The 24,678-nt window shown below is 35.2% G+C and overlaps 1 protein-coding gene and 1 non-coding gene across 2 annotated transcripts; both read right to left on the reverse strand.

Moving 5' to 3' along the window:
* Window positions 1–5,463: 5,463 nt before the first annotated feature.
* Window positions 5,464–5,991, reverse strand: LOC141718420 (uncharacterized). Its single transcript, XM_074520799.1, has one exon. The coding sequence runs from the start codon at window positions 5,989–5,991 to the stop codon at window positions 5,464–5,466; it is 528 nt and encodes a 175-aa protein (XP_074376900.1).
* A 15,009-nt stretch (window positions 5,992–21,000) lies between these two features.
* Window positions 21,001–21,107, reverse strand: LOC141722036 (small nucleolar RNA R71). The gene has a single exon (XR_012575071.1). It is a non-coding gene; the product is annotated as a small nucleolar RNA R71 (small nucleolar RNA).
* Between the last annotated feature and the right edge of the window lie 3,571 nt (window positions 21,108–24,678).

Here is a 24,678-nt window from a genome sequence, read left to right on the forward strand (position 1 = left end):
ATCATAGACTAGGATCTGAGAATTAAGATCGAGCAACTTCTAGAATCATAAGTTCTCCTTCAAAATCTTAGATAAAGAATAGAAACATGATCCATGATTTCAAACATTGTCATTGACCTTAATATGGTTTAACAATGATTGCTACATCAACACCTTCCTTGTGTGTGTGAATCTCACATGTGCATTGGAAACATTTTAATCAAGGGGTAGTGACTCTCATACAGATGCCCTGACTGACAGGCGAATTTTTAATAGATAACATTCTGTTGGGAGAATGCACCTAGTAACTGTTTATATGCCTTTTTCAGCTCTATACTCTTTTGAGAGAATACATATGGGCTTACAGTTGTCTCAGGCTAGAGATACTCCACTTCTTTGTGAGAGACAAAGCTGTAGGGTTGACCTTTCCTTTCTTGTGTGGTGCTTCTTGGCACTGTCTCCCTCATTCTCAACACAACTCCAATATCAAATGGTAATTTTGTCTGATCGTTAAGTTGATAGCTCAATAAAATTTAGTGAACCAAAACAAAAAATGGGGAATATATCAGAGGAAGGTAATGGAATACTGTTTGAGAAGTGTTTGGTTCTAATGACTTGGGTTAGAACCTATGAGGTTTGATAGGCTCTTAGTCAGTTCCTAAAACCACTGAGGGTGTTGAAGATCACAAACATCCGAAGTACAATATCAGAGAATTTTATGATCAAGAATAAAGTGATTTCAGAACCAGAGATCTTTTACCTTTACTTACTACAATATAGATTAATGAAGGATGTCTCAGATGATCATGCTTTCTGATTCTTTTGACAATGCTACTCAATCAAATCTCATTAGCTCAAAACAATTCAAGTTTGTCCAATACAGATAAACACTATAGAGGAAATGAGGTGAACATTGTTTCAAAATGTTTCAAAATTATAAGACTTGCATAAGGTAATCAGAGTATAAGAAATATATTATGTTCTAATATCCAGAACATAGTATAAGCATAACAAGATCATAAGAGTTACACATAGGGTCAACATATAAGTCAAAACATCAATTAATTATGTCAAGAGTATATCCAACAAGTATATACCAAATGATTAGTCAACACAAGACTAAACCAATTAAAACTACTCCTGACATAAATATATCACAACTATCAATAGTCATGCTGCATATTTATTCTTGCACAAGATAGACAAGGTTATTCTAGCATAAACAAAGAATCAGAGTGACCCAGAAATCTGTTGTCAGAGTTACCTAGGGTCTGAAGCTCAAACATCATACATAATTACTCAGAAAACATGATTTAATCACATAAAAACTAATCAGAGTATTCAAGCTAGTTGCACATGATCTAAACCTATGAATCAGAGTTATGATAGAATCACAAAAGAGATTACAGGATCTTAAATCAAAGTGCAAACAAAACGAGATGTGTGTGTGCTAAAATAAATATCAATATCATGAGTATTTGCATCATAGTAAACATATAGCATGTAAACATTCAAACAACTCATATATTGCATCAAAAACTCTAACTTACTTACCACTATCATATAATATGTAAAGCATGGTAATCAGTTAGCTTCAAAATAAGTTTAAAAACATGGATATATATAATGAAATAGATATGTAAACTTACTATCCCATGTTAGTAACTTGGATTTGTGGAATATTGCTTGATTTGCTTCCCCTGAGTTGTTGCTGAATCAAATATGAGATTTGGTGCTTTGAGGGGAATAGATCTTGAACTTGTACCAAAATCTGGATCTGGATCAACCCCTATTATATTCAGAAACAACTTCAGGCTTCTTTTCATTCTTGGAAAGATCTTCACTAATTAAAGATTGTGATCTATCCTTGAATCTGAGAACAAGCCTTCATAAATTTAATCTTCAAACTGATTGAGTTCATCTTGCATAACAATCACTCAATATGGATCTCCAAGAGCTTCACTGCTTCCTTTGGTTCCATTTGTGATAGAAAACTAGAATATATTCAACTGCTTGCAGTAGCTCTTCTAGCCCTTACTCCAGTATTAGAAATACCAAGTACCACATGCCAAAGATGGTATTTACTCCATTCTTTACGTCTAGGTAGACCAACTCTTGGTGACTCATCATTTTCAAAATTAAGTTGCGTCTGACTAGTAGATCCTTGTTCTTCTTCTTCTGATTTTCTAGCCTCTACTCCAGTATCAAAATTACTGAGTATCATATGCCAATGATGGTTTTTATTCCATTATTACATCTTGGTAGACTAGCTCTTGATGACTCAGCATTTTCAGAATTATGTTGAGTCTGACTAGCGGATCTTTGATTTTCTTCTTGCTCCTCCTGAGTTGTTGTCAGTATGATCTATAGAATCTGAAACTTGTGGATTGGTTCCAAAGATGGTATGACTGTGCTTCTTCTAGTTTCCACAATCATTACTGTATCCGAACCATTTCCACTATCACCACTGTCAATTTATCCTGCAGAATCTGAATCTTGAGAACTAGTTCCAGAAATAGATTGACTATATTTGCTTGTCTCAAGACCATTCCCATCAGAGTCTGAATTAGAAATGTGATCATTGACAAGAGCATTTGTATTTACATCTTCATTTGGAACAACCTCAGGTTTGTCTTCATCATCAGAAAGATCCTCAATATCTAGATTGTCTAAGCTGTCTTCCTTCTAATTACTTGGGAGCTTGCTGTCATTAAATGTTAATAATGACCAAAAATAAAACTTCATAATCAAACATGATTCACTATCCACTAAGTCTACTACCAATTATGATATTCAACAATGAACTCATACTCCATGAAATTTGAATTATGTTCAACTATGCTACTCAACTGTTTTTAACCTTAGTGAGTTTTTCAGAAAAAAGAATTTTAACAGACTTCACTATGATCAAAATCTCACCACTATTTTGTGATAAAATATTAACAAAAAATTGTCAATAAATTTATTCAAGTATGTAGTGCTACACAACTCACCATTAACTAGTGATAAAACTATCAACAAGAATTGTTACTAGATTTATCAGAAGGTTATAGTGCTACAAAACTCATCACTAACCACTGGAAAAGATTCTCAATAGTGTAATGCTGCCAAACTCATCACAAACCACTGAAGTAAATTATCAGAGGTGTAATACTACTAATCTCATCACAAACCACTGAAATAAATTATCAAAGGTGTGATGCTACTAATCTCATCACAACCCACTGAAATAAATTACCAGAGGTGTGATGCTGCTAATACTTTAACAATTTGACTTATGGAGCAAATAATAAAGTTGAATTGCTTCAAGGTCCATCAATCAAACTATTAAAGTAAAAAATCAACAAATAACTGCAACAAATATTCAACAACATATGCATTTAAATATTGAGTGAAAGATGACATTCTTGATTTCACACCATATGCCGTGGTGATTCTTTTGTTGTCATCTCCAAAGGTTACTACTGAGCCAACTCACTTGTCCACTTCTGATAGCAGGGCTCTATCCTCGAACTCTTGTCTATTAAACATCTAATATTGTTTGCTTTACTTTTGCTTGCCCTGTCTATATTATGGATCAAGTTTTCTTTGGTACCCAAATTAAATTGGGTCCAAGGGACTTAGAGAGATTCATAATTTGAGCAATATCAGATGCAAATTTAACATGCTTTTATTTCTCATCGACCGACTCCTTCTTTTCTTTAGAAGCCTTTAGAATGCCTTTAGGTTTCCAAGTAGGAGTTTCCTTCCTAACCTTAGGAGGACTGACATTCTTTTCCCTATCATGCTTTCTACTCATGTTCTTATCATTATGCTTACAAGTAGTGGATGGAAAATGCATCAAGTTAAGATAAGACGACAAGGTATTAAAAGCACATGTCATACATTTAGATTTATGACATGATGAATGAGAACTAGGCATGGTAGGCATGTTATGCTTATTATGAATTTTACCTTTATCTACTTTACTCGCAATACATGCATATGCAAGATGCGAAGCAGAATTACATTTAAAGCATAACTTCCTAGAAGAATTAGGTTTTAGCTGATCTTCATTTTTAATGCTAACACCTAACTTCCCATTTCTATTGCGTCTGTTTTTCCTATTAGCCTTGTGAACATCTCTATCATCTAAGTGAGTTTTAGGTTCATCACTAGAAGTTGACTCCTCATATGACTCTACAGTTGACTCTCCATCACTAGAGACATAATCCTCAACAAGCACCTCATCTTCATTGAAAGAATCAGGAGTAGCCTTTTTGTATAAAAAATTATTGGCCTTTTCAGAAGCTTGTGATATGTTTGAAGAGTTTGATTTACCATTATCAACACTCTCTGATTCTATCACATATTTCTGTCCAACATCACTGGATCCAATGTCAATTATGGATCCACTGATTTGGTTGTCAATAATTTCCTTTACACTAATAGCAGAGTCTTGATAACCTTTTAACTTAGATACTAACTCAGCTATCTGACTCCTACGGACAACATCTAAATCCTCACTGGCTTTGACAATGTTCTCTAGGCATTCATTACATTTCTTAAGATTATTTAATTCAACGATAATTAGGCCTAGTTCTTCTTGTCTAGTGAGCATCAATCTATTCTTAGATTTTATTCTATTTATTTCCCCTTTAAAGCTGATAACAATAGCATGAAGTTGAAATAATTCGACTCTTCTATCCTTATCATAATATTTGCAATCATTCCAGGATATGTTAGTAGTGGTCTTAGAAGATACCTGTGATGAAGAGGTTTCCATTGATATTGGATCATTGCATTCTTATTCCTCTACATCTGTACCATTCCAGTGCTTTTTATCACTGACTAATTCTTTGTCCTAATACTTCTTCTGTCCATCTTCATTCCTTCTCAGACAAGCTTCTTTCTTATTTGCTTGTATGGACTCTTCCAGTTCACTATTAGAGTGTCCCTTTTCTTCATCATCACACAATTTATGTGTGTTTCCTTCAATCAACTGTTCTTTGTAGCATTCACTGGATACTGACTCTATAGATTCTCCATCTTCAAGATCTTGAATGTCTCCACTAGATGACTTAACCTTATATTTGGAATTTCTTCTAAATTTAATTGCACTAAATTTAGAATCCATCTCAAACATAGTTTGATCTTCTAATTTCTCAATTTCTTCCAAAGTATAATAGTCATCTATAGCTTCTTCATTTCCAGTCTGATTTGATCCACTTGTAGAAGCTTTCGAAGTCAGTGATCCTTCAACATTTTCTTCAGGAATTATGTATTCCTCTGCTACAGGACATGTTGATTCATTTATGGTCTTGTTCCTGTTGTTCACTGTCTCAGACCCATGGTTGACATTTCTCTGCTTTTCCTTAGCTTCATAGGTCTTCAACTTGTCATAAAGCTCATCCAATAACATTGTGTTGAAGTCCAGTCCTTCACTATTGGATGACACTTTATTTTTTAATGACCGTGCATGGTAAGAATAAACTTTCTGTTTATCTATTTCTGTGAGTATTTCTTTCCAAGTGTACTCATCTCATCCAGAAGTCGGGTGTACCTTCCAAGCAACTGTTTGATACTTTCACCGGAAAGAGAGTTAAACTCCTTGTACTCAGACATCAGAAAATTCAATCTGTTCTTGTCTTCAGTTCCCTCCACTATAGCTTCAATGGTTTCCCACATGTGTTTAGCACTAACACAATCCTTAATCCGATGATGCATATTGGAATCCATTGACTCAACTAAAATTGATCGAAGAGTTGCATCCAAATAAACTAATTCCTTATCCCTATCAGTGTATTCAGACGGATCCTTTGGGATAAACTCTTGAGGAACTCTACTATTTGAATCTGTAGTTATAGAAATGTCCTTTCTTGGTACAAATGGACCACTCTCTAAAATTCCCTTGTAATCCCGGTTAACTACTGAAATAAACAGAATGATCTTTTTCTTCCACAATTTACAGATGTTTTCACTGACATTGTTGAAGGAAGGAACCTTGATGCCATTAACTGTACGAGTGGTCATACTTTCAGATCTGAGAAAATTCTGCAATATGTCTCAAAATACAATAACCCAAACAGTCAAAATCCACCAATACCAATTAATCAACTAATCCACAACAATCAAGAACACTACGACCACAAATTAATCCAAATCAGTTCTACACACCGAAAGCGCTCCCTGACTCCGCAATAACCAAAACCAACACAGAACTTACTAATCTTACAGATCTGATTTGTATATCGATTAGTAGGCTCTGATACCAATTGTTAGGTCCAAAAGGTACATACAGAGGAGGGGTGAATGTATGTTCTTCATTTTCTTAAATTAATTACAGCGGTATATCAAAATTAAAATGAAATAAACACACAAAGAGACTTTGGGTAAATATTCTTTTTATTAAAAAGGATACATACCCGAAGGTTTGCTTACAAATCCAAATACAAATATACGGAGCAACAAATATAAAAAGAACCAATGCAATGTTCTATCAATCTAGGGTTCTTTTTATCACTCTAAAAATCCATAACTCCTTTACCAAATGATAATCAATACACATAAAGAGGCTATAAATAATGAGTATTACAATATGTAAGACTGGGATGTGGTGTAAATCAAATTGGGCACCAATTCTCTCCTTAATTTTATTAAATGAAATCAAAAAATTCTCCAAGAGTAAATTTCTGCAGAGCTTCGTTTCTTGAATGTGCTGAGAAGTTTTTTACCAATAGGCTGCAAATTTGATTATATAGATTGTAGATTGTGAAGGAGATAGGAAGAAGATAAGTTTCAAATTCAAGTCCATGTATTTGAATTTCTACAGCTTGCATGACTTGTAACTTGCGACTACATCATCTTCCTTCTAACCTGCGACCAGAATATATAACTTGCGACTTGTAAATTCTGTAAGCTGTGACGTGATGTGTAACAGAGGAGTAGGTGCAATGCCTTGACACATATTCTAACTTGCGACTTGAAAATTAGCTAGGAGGAGACTTGCCTTGTATTTGTGTTAAAATCCCTATTCTGCGACTCTGAATTACCAAGGAGTTAATTGCCTTAATTTCTACAGTAAAAGTCACAAGTTGCGACCATTAACCTGTGATCAATTGTTTGATTGCTATGTTGCGACGTGTATACCACACTGCCAATTTTATGAGTTTCTTTTCTTTTTCGAACAACACACGTAGCCATGAGAGGGATTGAAGAACGCACGACATGAAAGACAGAGGAGGAAGATTGTGCGCCATGCGCGCGTGGGGAAAGGAGCAACAACCAAAAACACTGTCCATTTCTAAATTTATGTACTTCATTTCTTTTGTTTAAAAACTGAAATTCGTGCTTCCGTTGATTTTGCACATGGGTCCCGCGACACCACCTTCCAATCCTTTGCATAATCACAACACAACTGCCAATATACTTTCAATCAAATAACCTGTGTTAATTGATTTCTTTGCTTAAAGAAACCAAACGTATGCTTGTATAAAATCTGGCAGACTGAAAGAATTTTGTTCAGAAACAATTAAAATATAACTTTGACTATGAAATAAATAAATAAATAAAATTTGATTTAATTAATTTATTTATTTATTTAAAATTCAAATATTAATTTTATTTTTCCAAAGTTAAATATTGATATTAAATTAAATAAATAAATGATTTTAGTTTCATTTATTCATTTTATTAAAAGTCAAATTTTAATTTTTTTATTTTAAAATCAATTGTGATATAAAATTAAATAAATAAATGAATTAATTTCCATTTATTCATATAATAAGAAATTAATCATTGATTAAAATTAAATCCTGTAAGTCATCGGGTTGTACTCCTCTGTATCTTCAAGCCTTCTAATCTCCGGGTTTTCGCACTTCAAAATATTTCCAGTCTCATTGAGTGCAAAAACCACTTAACAGTATTTCTAAAAATAATACCCCGTTTTCTTTCACGGATCACTGCGGTCTAGTGCACGAGTCTGGTTCACAGACGACTAGTTCCGCTCTCAGGCCTTTGTATTATACCCGTACAAACCATTGTTAAGTCTTCTACCAAATATAACCAACTTCAGTAGGAATCCTTGAGGTCTTCACACTGATTCTGATAACTGCTTCGAATGAATCCAACCTTATTCCTCCGATGCCTGAACATATTAATGAACTTCATACAGATCAATTCTGACGTCTTCTTCACTATAGCTAACAAAACCTTTTGTGTATATGCCCAATAAATAATTTGTACCGATTCTAGTGAAACAAAGATTGTTTCAAAGTCCTTGTTCTATGTTGATTTATCCAAACCATTATTGTTGAGTTATACGTACAACTTTAATCTTGCTCAACAAAAACTCAACATTCCATTGCCTGCACTTCCTGAGGCTGTGAGGCCAGAATTACCAACTCCCCTACTCATGCCTGCCAACAAGACTAAGGGGGAGATAGAAGCTATGATTCAATAATCTAAGGATGCTGGTAAATTGAAGGAGACTGGCAAACTGACATCACCAAACACTGGTCAAAGCTCTTCTAAAGCTCAATTATACAAAGATGTTGGGAAAGACAGATATCTAAAAACTGTAGAAGGACCTTGTCAAGATCAAGAATTTAATGAACTTCTGTTAGTCTTAATAGTGTCTCTTCATGGAAATTATGTAACCTACAAAAGAGAATTGTTGCAAATGTGAATGACTGTGGCCTGGACAGATGTCTACATGTGTCTTTCTCCAATCTTCAAAAATTGAGAGCATCTGAGCTGGATGTAGTGATTGATAAAGTATATACGGTAATTCTAGAGGACACCCAACTGCTAAAGGAACTTAAAAATGCTCAGATAGCTGCTTTTCCTGAAGCCTATCTTTATCCAAGCAAATGAATTGCCTACCTCTGTTCACAATCCAGAAAATGCAAATTCTTCACAGTGCCAAACAATTGTGTAAGAAGTAATGGAAAATTGATAATGACTCTTGAATCTGATCTCAAAGCCAAGGTAAACAAGTCACTTGAAGATGAGGAGATGATTAGAATTTTGAGAAGATATCTTCAAAATACAGAAATCATGTTGCCAACTTCACAATACAACTTAAAGGATGACAAGGATGATGATGAGCAGAGGAAGGATGATCAACCACCTTCTGGCTCAAATCCAATTCAAACTTCTAGAGCAAATGGTAGCAAAGAGTGAAGGGTTTTTAGCACATAAACGCAGCGAAAACGTAAATTTAATCTTAAAAAAAACCGAAACCCTCCGCAGGATCCATGCGAAAAAATAATATTTAATTCGTAGTTCAGTGTGTTTACCTTAAGAAGCTTTACGTTAATGGAAAGATGGAGGTCTTTAATAGCGATCCAAGAACGATGAACGGAGATCCTTAGCAGCTGCTCCTCAAGTGTGAAGCACTCCACCGGTATCCACCAAGAAAACGATGTAATGAAGGAGGAGGAGATGGAGAGAATTAGGGTTTTGTAAATCTTTTTGGTTGAGGCAGAAATAGGGTTTATAATAGTATATTTATAGGCAAAATTTTCAGCTGAAATTTTTCCCATAAAATATTATTATTATTAACCCTTTATTATTCTCACTAATAATTAAAACACCTTTTAATTATTAATCCTTTTTCTAAACTCTTTAAAAATAATTCTCTCACTTGATTTAATTTCCAAAAATTAAATTCTTAATTAATAATATTAAGAACCTTTTCTTAATTAATTTATAATCAATTGAATCTCATTTAATCAATTATTAAATTTGCCAATTAATTATTTATTTCATTAATAAATAATTATCAACCATTATTAATTAATTCCTCCACCATTAAATCATTCTCTTTTATGGTGTGACCCTGTAGGTTCAATATTAAGCCGGTAGTAGAAATAAATAATAATAAAACTATTTTATCATTATTTATTTAAATTCTCTAATTCATTAAATATGATTAATTAATTAATCATATTTATTCTACATCGTGAGGGATACTTCTCAGCATATCGCGACTATCCGGATAATACGAATTCACTGCTTAGAATACCAAGAACCTATTCAGTGAGTAGTTACCGTACAATTAATTCCTTCTACCCTACAATGTCACGATTAAATACAAGGCATGGAACTTGTGTCAAGCCTATCTTATTTAATCACTTGCTTTCTCATTCACTATGCTTAGTTCTATTTAATATAAATTAGAAACTCCTTTCTAATTTCATTCACTCTGGCCAGAGATTCCTGAACTAACATAAGTGGATCAGCATTGAACATTCTCTTCCTACACTGGAAGGGGTAGATCCTTTATTGATCATACACTATCTTCGTGTACAAATTCCTATACCCAGTAGAGCCCTTATAATTGTCCCTTGAGACTAAGAACTAAACCAAAGCATAGTTCAGTGTACACAAGATGACTATGATGACCTCAAGTCTAAGGATACTTGTACAACTATCACTATGTGAACAACTGCTGACACGTGAGTGAACTCCATCAGTTGTTCAGCTGTGTGAGTCATGTTCAGTGAACTTATTCTATAATAAGCACCTACATACTAGCAATAGTGTCACCACACAAATGTCTATGAGAACATACATCCTTCATAATAAAGCAAGCATAGTATGTACCGATCTTTGTGGATTATTAATTACCAGTTAGTAATCCTACGACCAGGAACTATTTAAGTTTAGAGTTATCATCTTTTAGGTCTCATTATTATGATCTCATCACAATCCATAAAAAGCTTTACTCTAAACTGTGGTATATCTTATTTAAATATTTAAATAGATAGAGCCCGCAATAAAAACAAAACAAGTCTTTTATTAATATCAATGAAATCAAAACAGATTACATAAAAGTTATTCCTAAATCCTCATACATGATTGGACTTAGGACATATCTCTTTCAATCTCCCACTTGTACTAAAGCCAATCACTCTGGTATCTAATACCCATCTTGTCTTTATGACGATCAAAGTGACTCTGAGAAAGTGGCTTTGTGAGTGGGTCTGCTATGTTGTTATGTGTGTCAACTCTCTCGACGTTGACATCTCCCCTATTTTTAACTCAGATTCACCACCAAAAACAAGAAAAATGTCCTGAGTTCTTCGCAAGTACTTAAGGATGTTTTTCACTGCTTTCCAGTGGTCTTCACCTGGATTGGACTGATATCTGCTCGTCACACTAATTGAATAAGCAACATCAGGCCTTGTACACAACATCGCGTACATGATAGATCCTATTGCTGAAGCATAAGGAATCTTACTCATACGCTCTCTTTCCTCAGGTGTCTTAGGAGACATTTTTTCGGAAAGGGACACTCCATGGCTCATCGGTATCAGACCTCTTTTGGAGTTTTCCATGCTAAACCTTTTAAGCACTTTATGGATGTATGTACCCTGGGTAAGACCTATCATTCTTCTAGATCTATCTCTATAGATCTTCATACCGAGAATGTAGGATGCTTCTCCCAAGTCCTTCATGGTGAAGTTCTTTGATAGCCATACTTTGACTGATTGTAGCATCGGTATATCATTTCCTATAAGAAGTATGTCATCCACATACAATACAAGAAATGTTACCACGCTCCCACTAACCTTCTTGTAGACACATGGTTCATCTATGTTTTTGATAAAACCAAACTCTTTGATTGTCTCATCAAAATGGATGTTCCATCTACGAGAAGCTTGCCTTAAACCATATATGGTTCGTAGCAGCTTACACACTAGGTGTTCATTTCCCTTGGAAAGAAAACCCTCTGGCTGTGTCATATACACTTCCTCCTCAAGTTCCCCATTGAGGAAGGCCATTTTCACGTCCATTTTCCAGATCTCATAGTCGTAGTAAGCAGCAATCACAAGCAAAGTCCGAATTGATTTTAACAGGGCTACAGGCGAAAAAGTTTCATCAAAGTCAATCCCTTGCCTTTGTTTGAATCCTTTTACCACGAGCCTAGCCTTATAGGTCTCCACCTGGCCATCTGCTCCAATCTTTCTTTTGTATACCCACTTGCACCCAATAGGCTTAACACCTTCAGGCGCCTCAACCAGAGTCCATACTTGGTTGGTATACATAGATTCCATTTCGGATTTCATGGCACTATGCCATTTCTCTGAGTCAACACTACTCATAGCCTCATTATAGGTTACAGGGTCATCATCATCAATGATTGACAACTCATTGTCATTCTTAATGATAAGGCCATAATACCTCTCAGGTTGGCGAGACACTCTCCCTGTCCTACGAATGGGCTGTTCCACACAAGGTTGTTCAGCCTGAACAGGTGTTTCCACTTGATCCGTAGTAGTTTGTGCTTTTTGAATTTCATCAAGTTCAATTTTGCTCCCACTGTTTCCTTCAAGGATAAACTCCTTTTCCAAGAAGGTAGCATGTCTGGAGACAAACACCCGATGATCGGTGTAAAAGTAATACCCCAAAGTCTCTTTAGGATATCCCACAAAATTACATTTTACAAATCGAGATTCCAGCTTATCTGGGTCAACTTTCTTGACATAAGCTGGACATCCCCAAATCTTAACGTGTTTAAGACTCGGTTTCCTTTCTTTCCATATCTCATATGGTGTTTGAGGAACATATTTGGAAGGCACCTTATTCAATAAATATGCTGAGGTTTCCAATGCATAACCCCATAGGAATACTGGAAGATTCGCATAGCTCATCATGAACCGAACCATGTCTAACAAAGTTTGATTTCTCCTTTCAGATACCCCATTTAACTGTGGAGTATATGGAGGAGTCCATTGGGAGACTATACCATTTTCTTTGAGATAATCTAGAAACTCTCCATTCAAGTATTCACCACCTCGATCTGATCGAAGAGTTATAATACTGTGTTTGGTTTGTTTCTCCACTTTATGTTTATATTCTTTGAACTTTTCAAAGGCTTCAGACTTGTGTTTCATCAAATACACATATCCGAATCTAGATCTATCATCTATGAAAGTAATGAAGTACGAAAATCCACCCGTTGCTTGCGTTGACATTGGTCCACATACATCTGTGTGTACCAATCCTAGCAAATCTGCAGCCCTCTCTCCATGTCCACTAAATGGAGATTTGGTCATTTTACCCAATAGACAAGACTCGCATGTAGGATATGATTCAAAATCAAAGGGGTCAAGTAACCCTTCCTTATGCAATGTCCGTAGTCTATTTTCACTAATATGACCTAGCCTACAGTGCCATAAATGGGTCAGATTTTCATCATCTCGTTTTCTTTTATTAGTTTGTTCAATCTGAAGTAAATCATGCTCTACGTCACATACATACAGACCATTATTTAAAATGCCACGTCCAAAAAGAACATTATCTCTAAGGATAGAACATTCATTATTCTTAATAATAAATGAAAAATCATCCACATCCAACAAAGGAATAGAAACAATATTCCTCACAATAGAGGGAACGTAATAACAATTATTCAAAATAATAGTCTTGCCCGCAGGCATATGTAAACTAAATGATCCTACAGATATGGCCGCAACCCTTGCTCCATTACCCATACGTAGAATCACCTCATCTTTTTCAACGAATTGCAAATATGAGAACCACAGGCGGTATCTAATACCCAAGTAGAAATTTGACCTAGTGACATATTAACTTCGATCATGAACATGCCTGAATCAGAAGCGGTAGTCTTACTACCCTTCTTCTTCTTCAATTCTGCAAGGTAAACCTTGCAGTTCCTCTTCCAGTGCCCCAACTTGTTACAGTGAAAACAAACAGCTAAATTAGGACCAGTCAACTTTTGAGCATCTAGTATGCTCCGGAGTGATAGTGCAGAAGACATGACGAATATAGTAAATCTGTAAATGATAAACACATAACAACACTTAGCAAATATTCAATTTCATTTCAAAACACTATATGAATCGGGTCTTTATTCATAAGTGTCTCCCACTAGTTTATCTAATTTTTTTCAACCCCCTAAGTGAAAATTAAGCATTCATAATGCTAGTGGGAATAGGGATCCTACATTCCATCACACAACCTCGGCTGTGGCACGAAACGTCATGTGATGTTCAATAGGCAGACAACTCTTGTCAATTACATCTTATGTTATTCCCTAATATAAGTTTAGCCTCTTGAATAATTGAGTCACGGCTGTGGAACGGCAAACTCAATATTTTAAGTCAAGTTTAACCCAACATTTTGTACAATTGAATCAGTCTCCAATGGCCCACGACTGTAGCACGTACCGACCTTTAGATTCTAATTCAATGTACACATCTCTATGTAATAGACAAGTATTTCTTATTTCGAAATCAAAGCCCTCGGCTGTAGCACGAAATGACAATGATTTAAAAATAAGAACCACTTTCTACCATGTTGGAAGACTATGACCGACACAAGCCCGTTGTGTCATTGGCCAATTACTACTTGATATTATTTAATTTTAGAGGGATTATATTACATTACAATCATAATCATATTATAAAGAGATTCTTCCTTTTAAATTAAATATTTCAAATCAATAATCGATAATCAGATGATTCCCAGATCGGGTGGAGTATTGTCAAGAGGCATCACTTAATAACCCTTTCTTACAGATAGAAATCCGTTGTTGACAGAATCATCCTTTCTCTCAATATTAAAAATTCATATTCAATTATGTGTTTCATAAACACAAGAATCTCATGATCGTATTCATAATATTTATTGTTAAGACAAGAAATAATTCCTATTCTAGATTTTCTAGAGCACGCCTTATATTGATTTAAGTTCACCTAAATCTATCATCGCATGGTAAACATATGCATATATCTCATATATAAAATTAAATAAACAAGTAAATGTAAAGTGCAATAAAGTAAATGTGTTTGGTTATGGCCCCATCCTATGTGATCTTTATCAAGCTCATGATAAAGATCAAGGTCAATCTAATATGGTGATAAAAATAAATACAACTACTTATTACATAAGTCTTCTTCTTTGTTTAGACTTCTTGTATGCCTCGTCTTCTTCTTTGTATCACCTCCATTGGATAGCCTTTTTGAGTCTTCAATTACATTACATGATTGAAAGTAAAACTAATCTAATGAACTTACAAGAATAACTCGAGTTACATTCGAGATTTATGATTACAAAGATTGACAACATGCAAGTCGTATTTAAAACCAAAACTAAAACCATTACACTAAGGTCGAAAGGCCATAACCATCCACCATGCTCATACAACACATAAAAGCATGTTAAAACACATAATCTGATCTTAACATATCATATTATCCCCGATCTAATCATAAAAAGAAAATATGACAAAAATCAGAAAAATCAGAATCAAATCAGAAAAACAAGAATCATTGTTTACAGGCAGTAAACGACGTCAAACGCCTTACAGACGAGTCGTTGATAGTTTTAGCTATCAGTTTTGTTCAGACGCTCGTTTACCTATGGAATAGTGTATTCGTTTGCGTAAATAGGACACCAGACCCAGATTTCAGCAAATCTGCAGCAGCCAATTCAGAATCCGTATCTAATATGATTCTCATAATTAGAACAAACATAAATCATGTATATATCAGTATATATACGGATTACATAATCATCTTATGATTATACAACTCACTTGAATATCATATATTCAAAACCATACATATATAAGCATATTATATCAACATCAAATCATTGCGAATCACGTACATGCTCATATATCGAAAACAGTTAAACACATAAATGAATTAAAAATTTTTCACAAGTAGCTCTGATGCCATTGAAGGGTTTTTAGCACATAAACGCAGCGAAAACGTAAATTTAATCTTAAAAAAAAAACCGAAACCCTCCGCAGGATCCATGCGAAAAAATAATATTTAATTCGTAGTTCAGTGTGTTTACCTTAAGAAACTTTACGTTAATGGAAAGATGGAGGTCTTTAAAAGCGATCCAAGAACGATGAACGGAGATTCTTAGCAGCTGCTCCTCAAGTGTGAAGCACTCCACCGGTATCCACCAAGAAAACGATGTAATGAAGGAGGAGGAGATGGAGAGAATTAGGGTTTTGTAAATCTTTTTGGTTGAGGCAAAAATAGGGTTTATAATAGTATATTTATAGAAAAAAATTTCAGCTGAAAATTTTCCCATAAAATATTATTATTATTAACCCTTTATTATTCTCACTAATAATTAAAACACCTTTTAATTATTAATCCTTTTTCTAAACTCTTTAGAAATAATTCTCTCACTTGATTTAATTTCCAAAAATTAAATTCTTAATTAATAATATTAAGAACCTTTTCTTAATTAATTTATAATCTATTAAATCTCATTTAATCAATTATTAAATTTGCCAATTAATTATTTATTTCATAAATAAATAATTATCAGCCATTATTAATTAATTCCTCTACCATTAAATCATTCTCTTTTATGGTGTGACCCTGTAGGTTCAATATTAAGCCGGTAGTAGAAATAAATAATAATAAAACTATTTTATCATTATTTATATAAATTCTCTAATTCATTAAATATGATTAATTAATTAATCATATTTATTCCATATCGTGAGGGATACTTCTCAGCATATCCCGACTATCCGGATAATACGAATTCACTGCTTAGAATACCAAGAACCTATTCAGTGAGTAGTTACCGTATAATTAATTACTTCTACCCTGTAATGTCACGATTAAATACAAGGCATGGAACTTGTGTCAAGCCTATCTTATTTAATCACTTGCTTTCCCATTCACTATGCTTAGTTCTATTTAATATAAATTAGAAACTCCTTTCTAATTTCATTCACTCTGGCCAGAGATTCCTGAACTAACATAAGTGGATCAGCATTGAACATTCTCTTCCTACACTGGAAGGGGTAGATCCTTTATTGATCATACACTATCTTCGTGTACAAATTCCTATACCAGGTAGAGTCTTTATAATTGTCCCTTGAGACTAAGAACTAAACCAAAACATAGTTCAGTGTACACAAGATGACTATGATGACCTCAAGTCCAAGGATACTTGTACAACTATCACTATGTGAACAACTGCTGACACGTGAGTGAACTCCATCAGTTGTTCAGCTGTGTGAGTCATGTTCAGTGAACTTATTCTATAATAAGCACCTACATACTAGCTATAGTGTCACCACACAAATATCTATGAGAACAGACATCCTTCATAATGAATCAAGCATAGTATGTACCGATCTTTACGGATTATTAATTACCAGTTAGTAATCCTACGACCAGGAACTATTTAAGTTTAAAGTTATCATCTTTTAGGTCTCATTATTATGATCTCATCACAATCCATAAAAAGCTTTACTCTAAACTGTGGTATATCTTATTTAAATATTTAAATAGATAGAGCCCGCAATAAAAACAAAACAAGTCTTTTATTAATATCAATGAAATCAAAACAGATTACATAAAAGTTATTCCTAAATCCCCATACATGATTGGACTTAGGACATATCTCTTTCAAAGAGAAGAAACAAGATGAGAAGAAGGGGGATGACAAGAAGAAGAGTGATGAAAGAAGAAAGAAGAAGAAGGAAGATGGTTTAGAACCACAAAACAAACCCTACAAATCCAAATCAACCAAGCTCAACCTACTAAGCCAACAAACTCAAACACTAAACCACCTTATACATCTAAGCCCAAATTCTTGTACAAGCAAACTGCCAAAACCTTACTGAAAATACCAATCACCTCATGCCAAACATCTCTGAAGAAAATCTCGAACCTATCTTCTGTTAAGCTACCAACCAAAATTCATTACAAATCTGTTGGGAGAAAACCAAAGAAAATACAAGTTACTGAGAGGGCCATCTGGAACTGTTTCAATCAAAGTGATTTTCTACCTCTGAACTGGTGCACCTCAGATAAAGACTACTTTCAACAATTAGCTGAAGAAATGGTCAGAGTTTGGGTTATAACACTAAGGGAAGTAAGAATCTACTATTAGGATGGAACCTTCACATTTCTTGGCAGAAACTTAATGGACACATTTTCACCCACAGAGATCAAAAGGGTGATAAGCTTATCGAAGGACAAGGATACTGCAACTAAGGCATGAAGATCTGTTTTGGCTGAATGGTTGGTAGAAAGGGAAGAAAGAAGAGCAAGATAGAAGGCTGAAAGTGAGGAGAGAAAAAGAAAGTATATTGAGAAGATAGAAATATTTATACAAAGATCTGAAGAACTCAAGGCAAAGGGGATGAGCAGAATTACCAAGGATAGACAATTTCTAAACATCAAGGTTGGCAGATTCTCAAGAATTACGGTTGGTTTCTTGGACAGTTATCCATTAGATGATAAGCTCAAGCTTGTAGAATCTCTAAGAGGGACTCCAATCATAGAGAAACTGGAATTTCTTGTAGAGTTAAAGGACCTCATTAGAAAAAAAACCGGAAATGAGAAATTTTTCTGATGACTGTATCTTTTAAACTCAAGAAATCACTAAATGTATAAAAGTTGTATTTCTGTCAATTCTTATGTAATGTTCTATTGTTCATTGTAACTTGGGGTTAGTCTTGTTACCAGGAATGAATTTGTGATAAACAATCTTCTCACAAATTGGGGGAGATTGTTGTACAACACATGCATGCACTATAACAAGACTAAGTCAAATTGACAGCCCTAAGTAAGTTGTATGATAATCTAAGTTTGCATTTTGTATTGTATTACTTGAGTCTGTAAAAGTGTCAATAGATTAGACTGGAATATTTTTCTGTAAACAGTATCAAGCCTAAGAATAAACTCTGGAAGAAGATCATGAAGATCATGCCTCAAAGAAAGTGTGAAGAAGCTTGGAGTTGAATAAATCTGTTTTGAGAAAAACATTCTAAGTCAAGAAATCTACAAGTCACATATCAAGTCATAGAGAGAAGTCATTCGAGAACTCTAGTATGGCTTATCGAGAAGTCCAAAATAGCTTGTAGAGAAGTCTCAGAGATATTGACAAGCCAAAATGAAGATATGAATATTGGAGATATCGACAAGTCATTTATGCATTAGAGAACTCAGAGATATCGACAAGTCAAAATGAAGATATGAAGATTAGAGATATCGACAAGTTAATTCTACATGCAAAGACTTGGAGACTGATAAGTGGATTTTATATCCACTTGGAACACTTTATTACAAGCTTAAATTGGTGTTTTGAACTCAAGTTGTTGGTATTTTGATGTGTTTTTGAGTTATTGCATTTCAGGTATCTAGTTAAATAAAGAAAGGATCTTTTAAAGGAAATATTATGAAAAGTGATCAGATTTGGAATCCAAGGCCATTGTCAAGTTGTAGAGAATCTCGTTAGCTTCGCAAGGGCAGTTAAATCGCCTAATTCTGACGAGTAGAACTCAAGTTATGGCCAAAATAAGATTCATTAGAATTTTCCAGAAGCCGCCCACGTGGCCGCGTCAGAATTGCACGCGGCCGCATGCCGACACGCGACCGCGTCTGACCCACACGCGACCGCATGCTGATACGCGGCTGATTTCGCTGAAAAAACTTTTTTTTTGAGTGGAATTTGATAATTTTAAGGGTACAGGTCCACTAGGGGCTTATATATACTTAAAAAAAGGGTTTTCATCATCCGGGAAGATTGGGAGATCAAGGAGAAGACCTAGAAGCACAAAACAACTCCGAAAAAGAAGATCTTATTTTCTACTTGTGATTCTTTGAAAATAGTTGTAACTTTGGTTGCTCGTTTTCATTCTTCTTGAACCTAGACTTTTTTTTATTCGTACTTTGATTATTATTCAGTTTATTAAGACCTTGTTTTATACCATGCTTTCATTGGAACCCATGATGATGATGAGTTCAATTATGGGCTAATCGTTATCATGGGATTCTAGCGGATTTACTTATGGATTTCAATAATTAATTTGTTTCGATATCTTGGTGTGTGGTGATTGATTGATATCCTAGTATTGGTTGTGCTTATTCGTCTTATATGCGTAGCTAACATATAAGATAACGTGTTAATCTCTATTGAATCGATAGTGAATATAGAGCTTTAGAACTTCCATGCTAACATAGGTTCATGTATTTGTTATGCATGATTCGTATGTAATTTTAACCATCTTACCTTCCCTATGTAATCACGATAGATAACTTGCGCATTAAACCGTTATGTTTTCAATTCTTATAGACATATAAAGACTAAGCACAATTGGTGTCTATTCAACTTCTATCTCTTTTGTGGATGCTTGGTAGTAGGGTATTCGTATAACGAAAGTTGGTGTTTACTAGTTTCATATTATCTGATTAGTGTCATCACCATTACATGCTAAGGTTAAGTACAATAAAGCTATTGAATGAAGTATTTAATGAAGTTAGAATCCATGTTTGTCATATATAGTAATTCAACCTCAATTCTCTTAGTTAATATTATTTAATATAATTTCTTAGTTTAATAAAAATCCAATTTGTTATTTGTCTTAGCATTGAGTTATAACCATACATTGTTGCATAGTTGCATAAATTGAACTTAACCTAAACCAGTCTCTCTGGGAACGAATCTGATTTATATCTTATACTACTTGCGAACGCGTATACTTACATGAATATTAGTGCGTGTTTTTGCCCTAACAAGTTTTTGGCGTTAATTTTTAGTTTATGTGCTTGTCATCAGTGGTCGTTAAAGTTCACTGACTCGGATTCTTTTACTTTCATGGTTTATTTGTTTGTGTTTCAGGTACTCATTACAATGGGAGATCCAGCAGCACGAACGAAAGCCTTGATGGATTTTTCTCAACCCAAGATCAATGACATTCAATCTAGCATTATCAGGCCAGCTATCACAGCTAATACCTTTGAGATCAAGCCTGACAAAATTCAATGGGTGCAGAATTCAATCCAGTTTGGGGGTTCTTTAACGGAAGATCCCAATATACACATTAGGGATTTCATTGAGATCTGCGACACCTTCAAGTTCAACGGTGTTTCTGAAGATGCTGTGAACCTGAGACTGTTCCCATTATCTCTGAGGGATAAGGCTAAGAGCTGGTTACACTCTCTACTAGCTGGTTCGATTACTACTTGGGAGGATCTTGCTTATAAGTTTCTTACTAAATTCTTCCCTGTAGCGAAGACAGCTGCACTCAGGAATGCTATTACTCAATTTGCACAGCAAACGGGAGAATCACCATGCGAAGCTTGGGAGCGCTACAAGGAGATGCTTAGGAAGTGTCCTCATCATGGAATGCTTGATTGGATGATCATCAATTATTTTTACAATGGGTTGGGAGCACAGTCCAGACCCATGCTCGATGCAGCATCAGGCGGAGCATTATGGGCAAAGAGCTATGAGGAAACTTATGATCTAATTGAACTGATGGCTGCTAATGAATATCAGTATCCAACCCAGAGATGTCCACGGGGCAAGGTAGCAGGAGTTTTTGAAGTGAATATAGCTACGACTATCACTGTTCAACTAAAGATGTTGTCTATGAAGATCGATTCTCTGGCTAACTATGGTGTTAAGCAGATAATTAGTGTTTGTGAGCTGTGTGCAGGCCCGCATGTGACGGAGCAATGCGCTATATCTAGTGACTCAGCTCAGTTTGTGAGCAACTTTCAGAGATCGCAGCAACCAGTTCCAGACACTTATCATCCTGACAACTGGAATCATCCTAACTTCAGCTGGAACAACAATCAGAGTGCGATGCAACAGCCGTTCCAGCAGTTTGGAAATAAGCTATTCAACCCTCCTGGTTTTCAGCAACAAATTACACCAAAACAACAAACTCTTGGTGCATGTCTATCTTCGAATGAAAAATCTGAATTGGAGGAGTTGCGGGTTATGTGCAAAAACCAGGCTCTTATATGCCAAAGCCAGGCTGTTTCTATCAAGACTCTGGAGAACCAAATAGGGCAAATTGCTAATGCCTTATCGAATCGACCACCTGGAACGCTTCCTAGTGATACAGAAACAAATCCAGGCAAGAGGGAAGTTGAAGAATAGGTGAACGCCATCCCTTAAGGTCTGGAAAGGTCGCAAGCCCCCAAATTCAGCAAAATGAAGAGCCTGAAAAATCTCAAGTTTCAGAAAATACAGTTATGGCTGAAGAAGAAGTGCAGAAGGAAGCAGATGTGGAACCAATGAAGACTACTGTGGAACACACTCCTCCTTAGGGTAATACAGGGGAGAAACAGATCTATGCTCCACTCATTTTCCTAAGAGGCTACAGAAGAAAAAGCTGGATAAGCAGTTTGAGAAGTTTTTGGAGGTGTTCAAGAAACTTCATATCAAAATACCTTTCACTGCTTGAACAGATGCCTTAGAGACTTTTGCTCTAACGGAGGAATGCAGTGTTGTGCTGCAACAGAAGTTACCTCCGAAGCTTAAAGATCCTGGAAGCTTCACTATTCCTTGCACCATCGGAAACTTGTCGTTCGACAAGTGTTTATGTGATTTAGGAGCTAGCATCAATCTGATGCCCTTATCTATCTTTAAGAAGCTTGGTCTTCCTGATCCGAAACCAACATACATGTCATTGCAACCAGCTGACCGTTCCATCGCTTATCCACGAGGTATAGTGGAGGATGTCTTGGTCAAGGTGGATAAACTCATCTTCCCTCCTAAATTTGTAATTCTTAATTTCGAGAAAGATAAGAAGATTCCCATTATCTTGGGAAGACCATTCTGGTTATAGGCCGAACTATGATCGATGTGCAAAAAGGAGAGCTTTCGATGAAGGTTTACGATCAAAAGGTCACTTTTAATGTGTTCAAGGAAATAAAGTTACCCACAACTAAAGAGGAGTGCTTTAAAGTAGAGTGGGTAGACTCTGTCGTGAATTCGGAACTTGAGCAATTGCTAAAGTCAGAGACCTTAGAGAGATCCTTAATGGGGAAATCAGTTATTAATGACAAGGAGCAGAGCAACTGCAAGTTTTGAATGAACGTCCGTGGATGAGGAAGTTGGATATGCCATTTGATTCTCTTGGGTTAGCAGAGCTGAAAATTTCTCAGGAGCGTTCTGAACCATTTATTCAAAAAGCTCCCACACTTGAGCTCAACCGAATACCAGATCACTTGAATTTTAAATTCTTAGGTTCACCACATGATAAGGGCTTGGGATATATCTTTGATGATGTAGAGGGTAGCCGAACGAACCCTCCAATGCCTATAAAGGGTTCTTCTCATGTGCAGCAGGTAGTTGATAGGACTGGTGTTGGTGATGCATAGTATAGAAGATTGAGTAGGCGTGTGGAGGCCATGCATGTCATCCACCGATATTTTGCTGAAGATTTGACACACGCTTTCGGTACTGTTGTTCGAGACACTGGTGGCGAGGTTAATTGGCCACCTGATCCTCCACCCGACGAGGGTGACTCTCCCGCTAATCAGGTCTGCCTGAAATCCGTATTATTACCTTCAATGAGGACATTGAAAATTTTAAGTTTGGGGGTGATAATGTAATAATTAGTAGTGTGTGTGTCCATATAGATTCATATTGTATGTTTAGTTGTAGTTCATTCATATTTTTGCATGATTGTTCATTTAGGACATATTTGTTTATTTTTATGTGATTTCATATAGTTGTATTTGCATGCATATTTAGCATGATCCCTTAAGATGAACTATGATATTTGATAAATTGATGTTGATTTGAGTGTGGTGATGACGAATAGAGGGATGTTTAAGTCCTAATGAATTGATTTGCATGCTAGAAACAAATATTTTCACAAAGTCTTATAGGGTTGCTTTTGATCTAGATCATGATCATACTTGTTTGTTGTTGAGATTTAATCACTTGGTTATATTTAGAATTTGTGATGTTCTCGTAATGACGTAAAAACACTGATTTTTTTTTATTTGGAGAAAAACTTGGATTTCATTGCTAGTTGTTGTAAGGCTAGGCGTTAAATTCTAGTAGTCGGCTCATATTTTTATGAGTAGTATAGGGTTGAATGAGATGGAGCGAAACGCACTCATTCAGAAATTATTGAAAAAAAAGAAAAAAAAGAAAAAAAAAGAAAAAAGAGAAAAAAAGAAAAAAAGTATGTGTTTATGCATAATTGATCAAAAGTGAGCTCTTTAATACTCGAGTTATTAAGTTCTAGGGGACTTTGTGCCTAGTGACCTAAGGATTTTATAGTCTGGGATCCGCTAACCTAACCCTCGCTACATGAGTATTATTGCATAAGTCTTTTGGGACCTCATTCATTGCACGGTCAAATAAGCATCTTTGTTATGTGTTCAATAATAGTGTGAATCCTTGTATAACTCTAGTAGAAAGGAGGTGTTGTGAGTCAAAATACGTTTATTGTCTATTCTGTTTATAAACTTTTGATTGTTTCGATGATAGATAAGTTATGGTTATTGATCTAGTATCAAGAGATATCTGTTAAGCATTCCACACACGCACGTTTCTGGTTTGTGAGTTGGTTTGTGGGATTTATTTGATCTCTATTTTAAGTCATTGCATTCTTAGAGGCATTGGCTTATTCATTTGGTTATGGTTATTCTGAGGGGATCGATTGCATTATCATTTAGTTGCATTCACGTAGTTGCATTCATGCATTAGGTTTGTTTTGTAGTTTTGAGTCTGTTTATGCTTGAGGACAAACATCGATTCAAGTTTGGGGGTGTGATAAGTAGATTTTATATCCACTTGGAACGCTTTATTACAAGATTAAATTGGTGTTTTGGACTCAAGTTGTTGGTATTTTGATGTGTTTTTGTGTTATTACATTTCAGGTATCAGTTAAATAAATAAAGGAGATTTTAAAAGAAATATGATGAAAAGTGATAAGATTTGGAAACCAAG

The sequence above is a fragment of the Apium graveolens genome, chromosome 4 (genome assembly GCF_009905375.1).
Source record: "Apium graveolens cultivar Ventura chromosome 4, ASM990537v1, whole genome shotgun sequence".
NCBI classification, from domain to species: Eukaryota; Viridiplantae; Streptophyta; class Magnoliopsida; order Apiales; family Apiaceae; genus Apium; species Apium graveolens.

Coding starts and splice junctions, on each gene's coding strand:
- LOC141718420 (XM_074520799.1), bottom strand. CDS start 5,991: ATGACCACTCGTACAGTTAATGGCATCAAGGTTCCTTCCTTCAACAAT.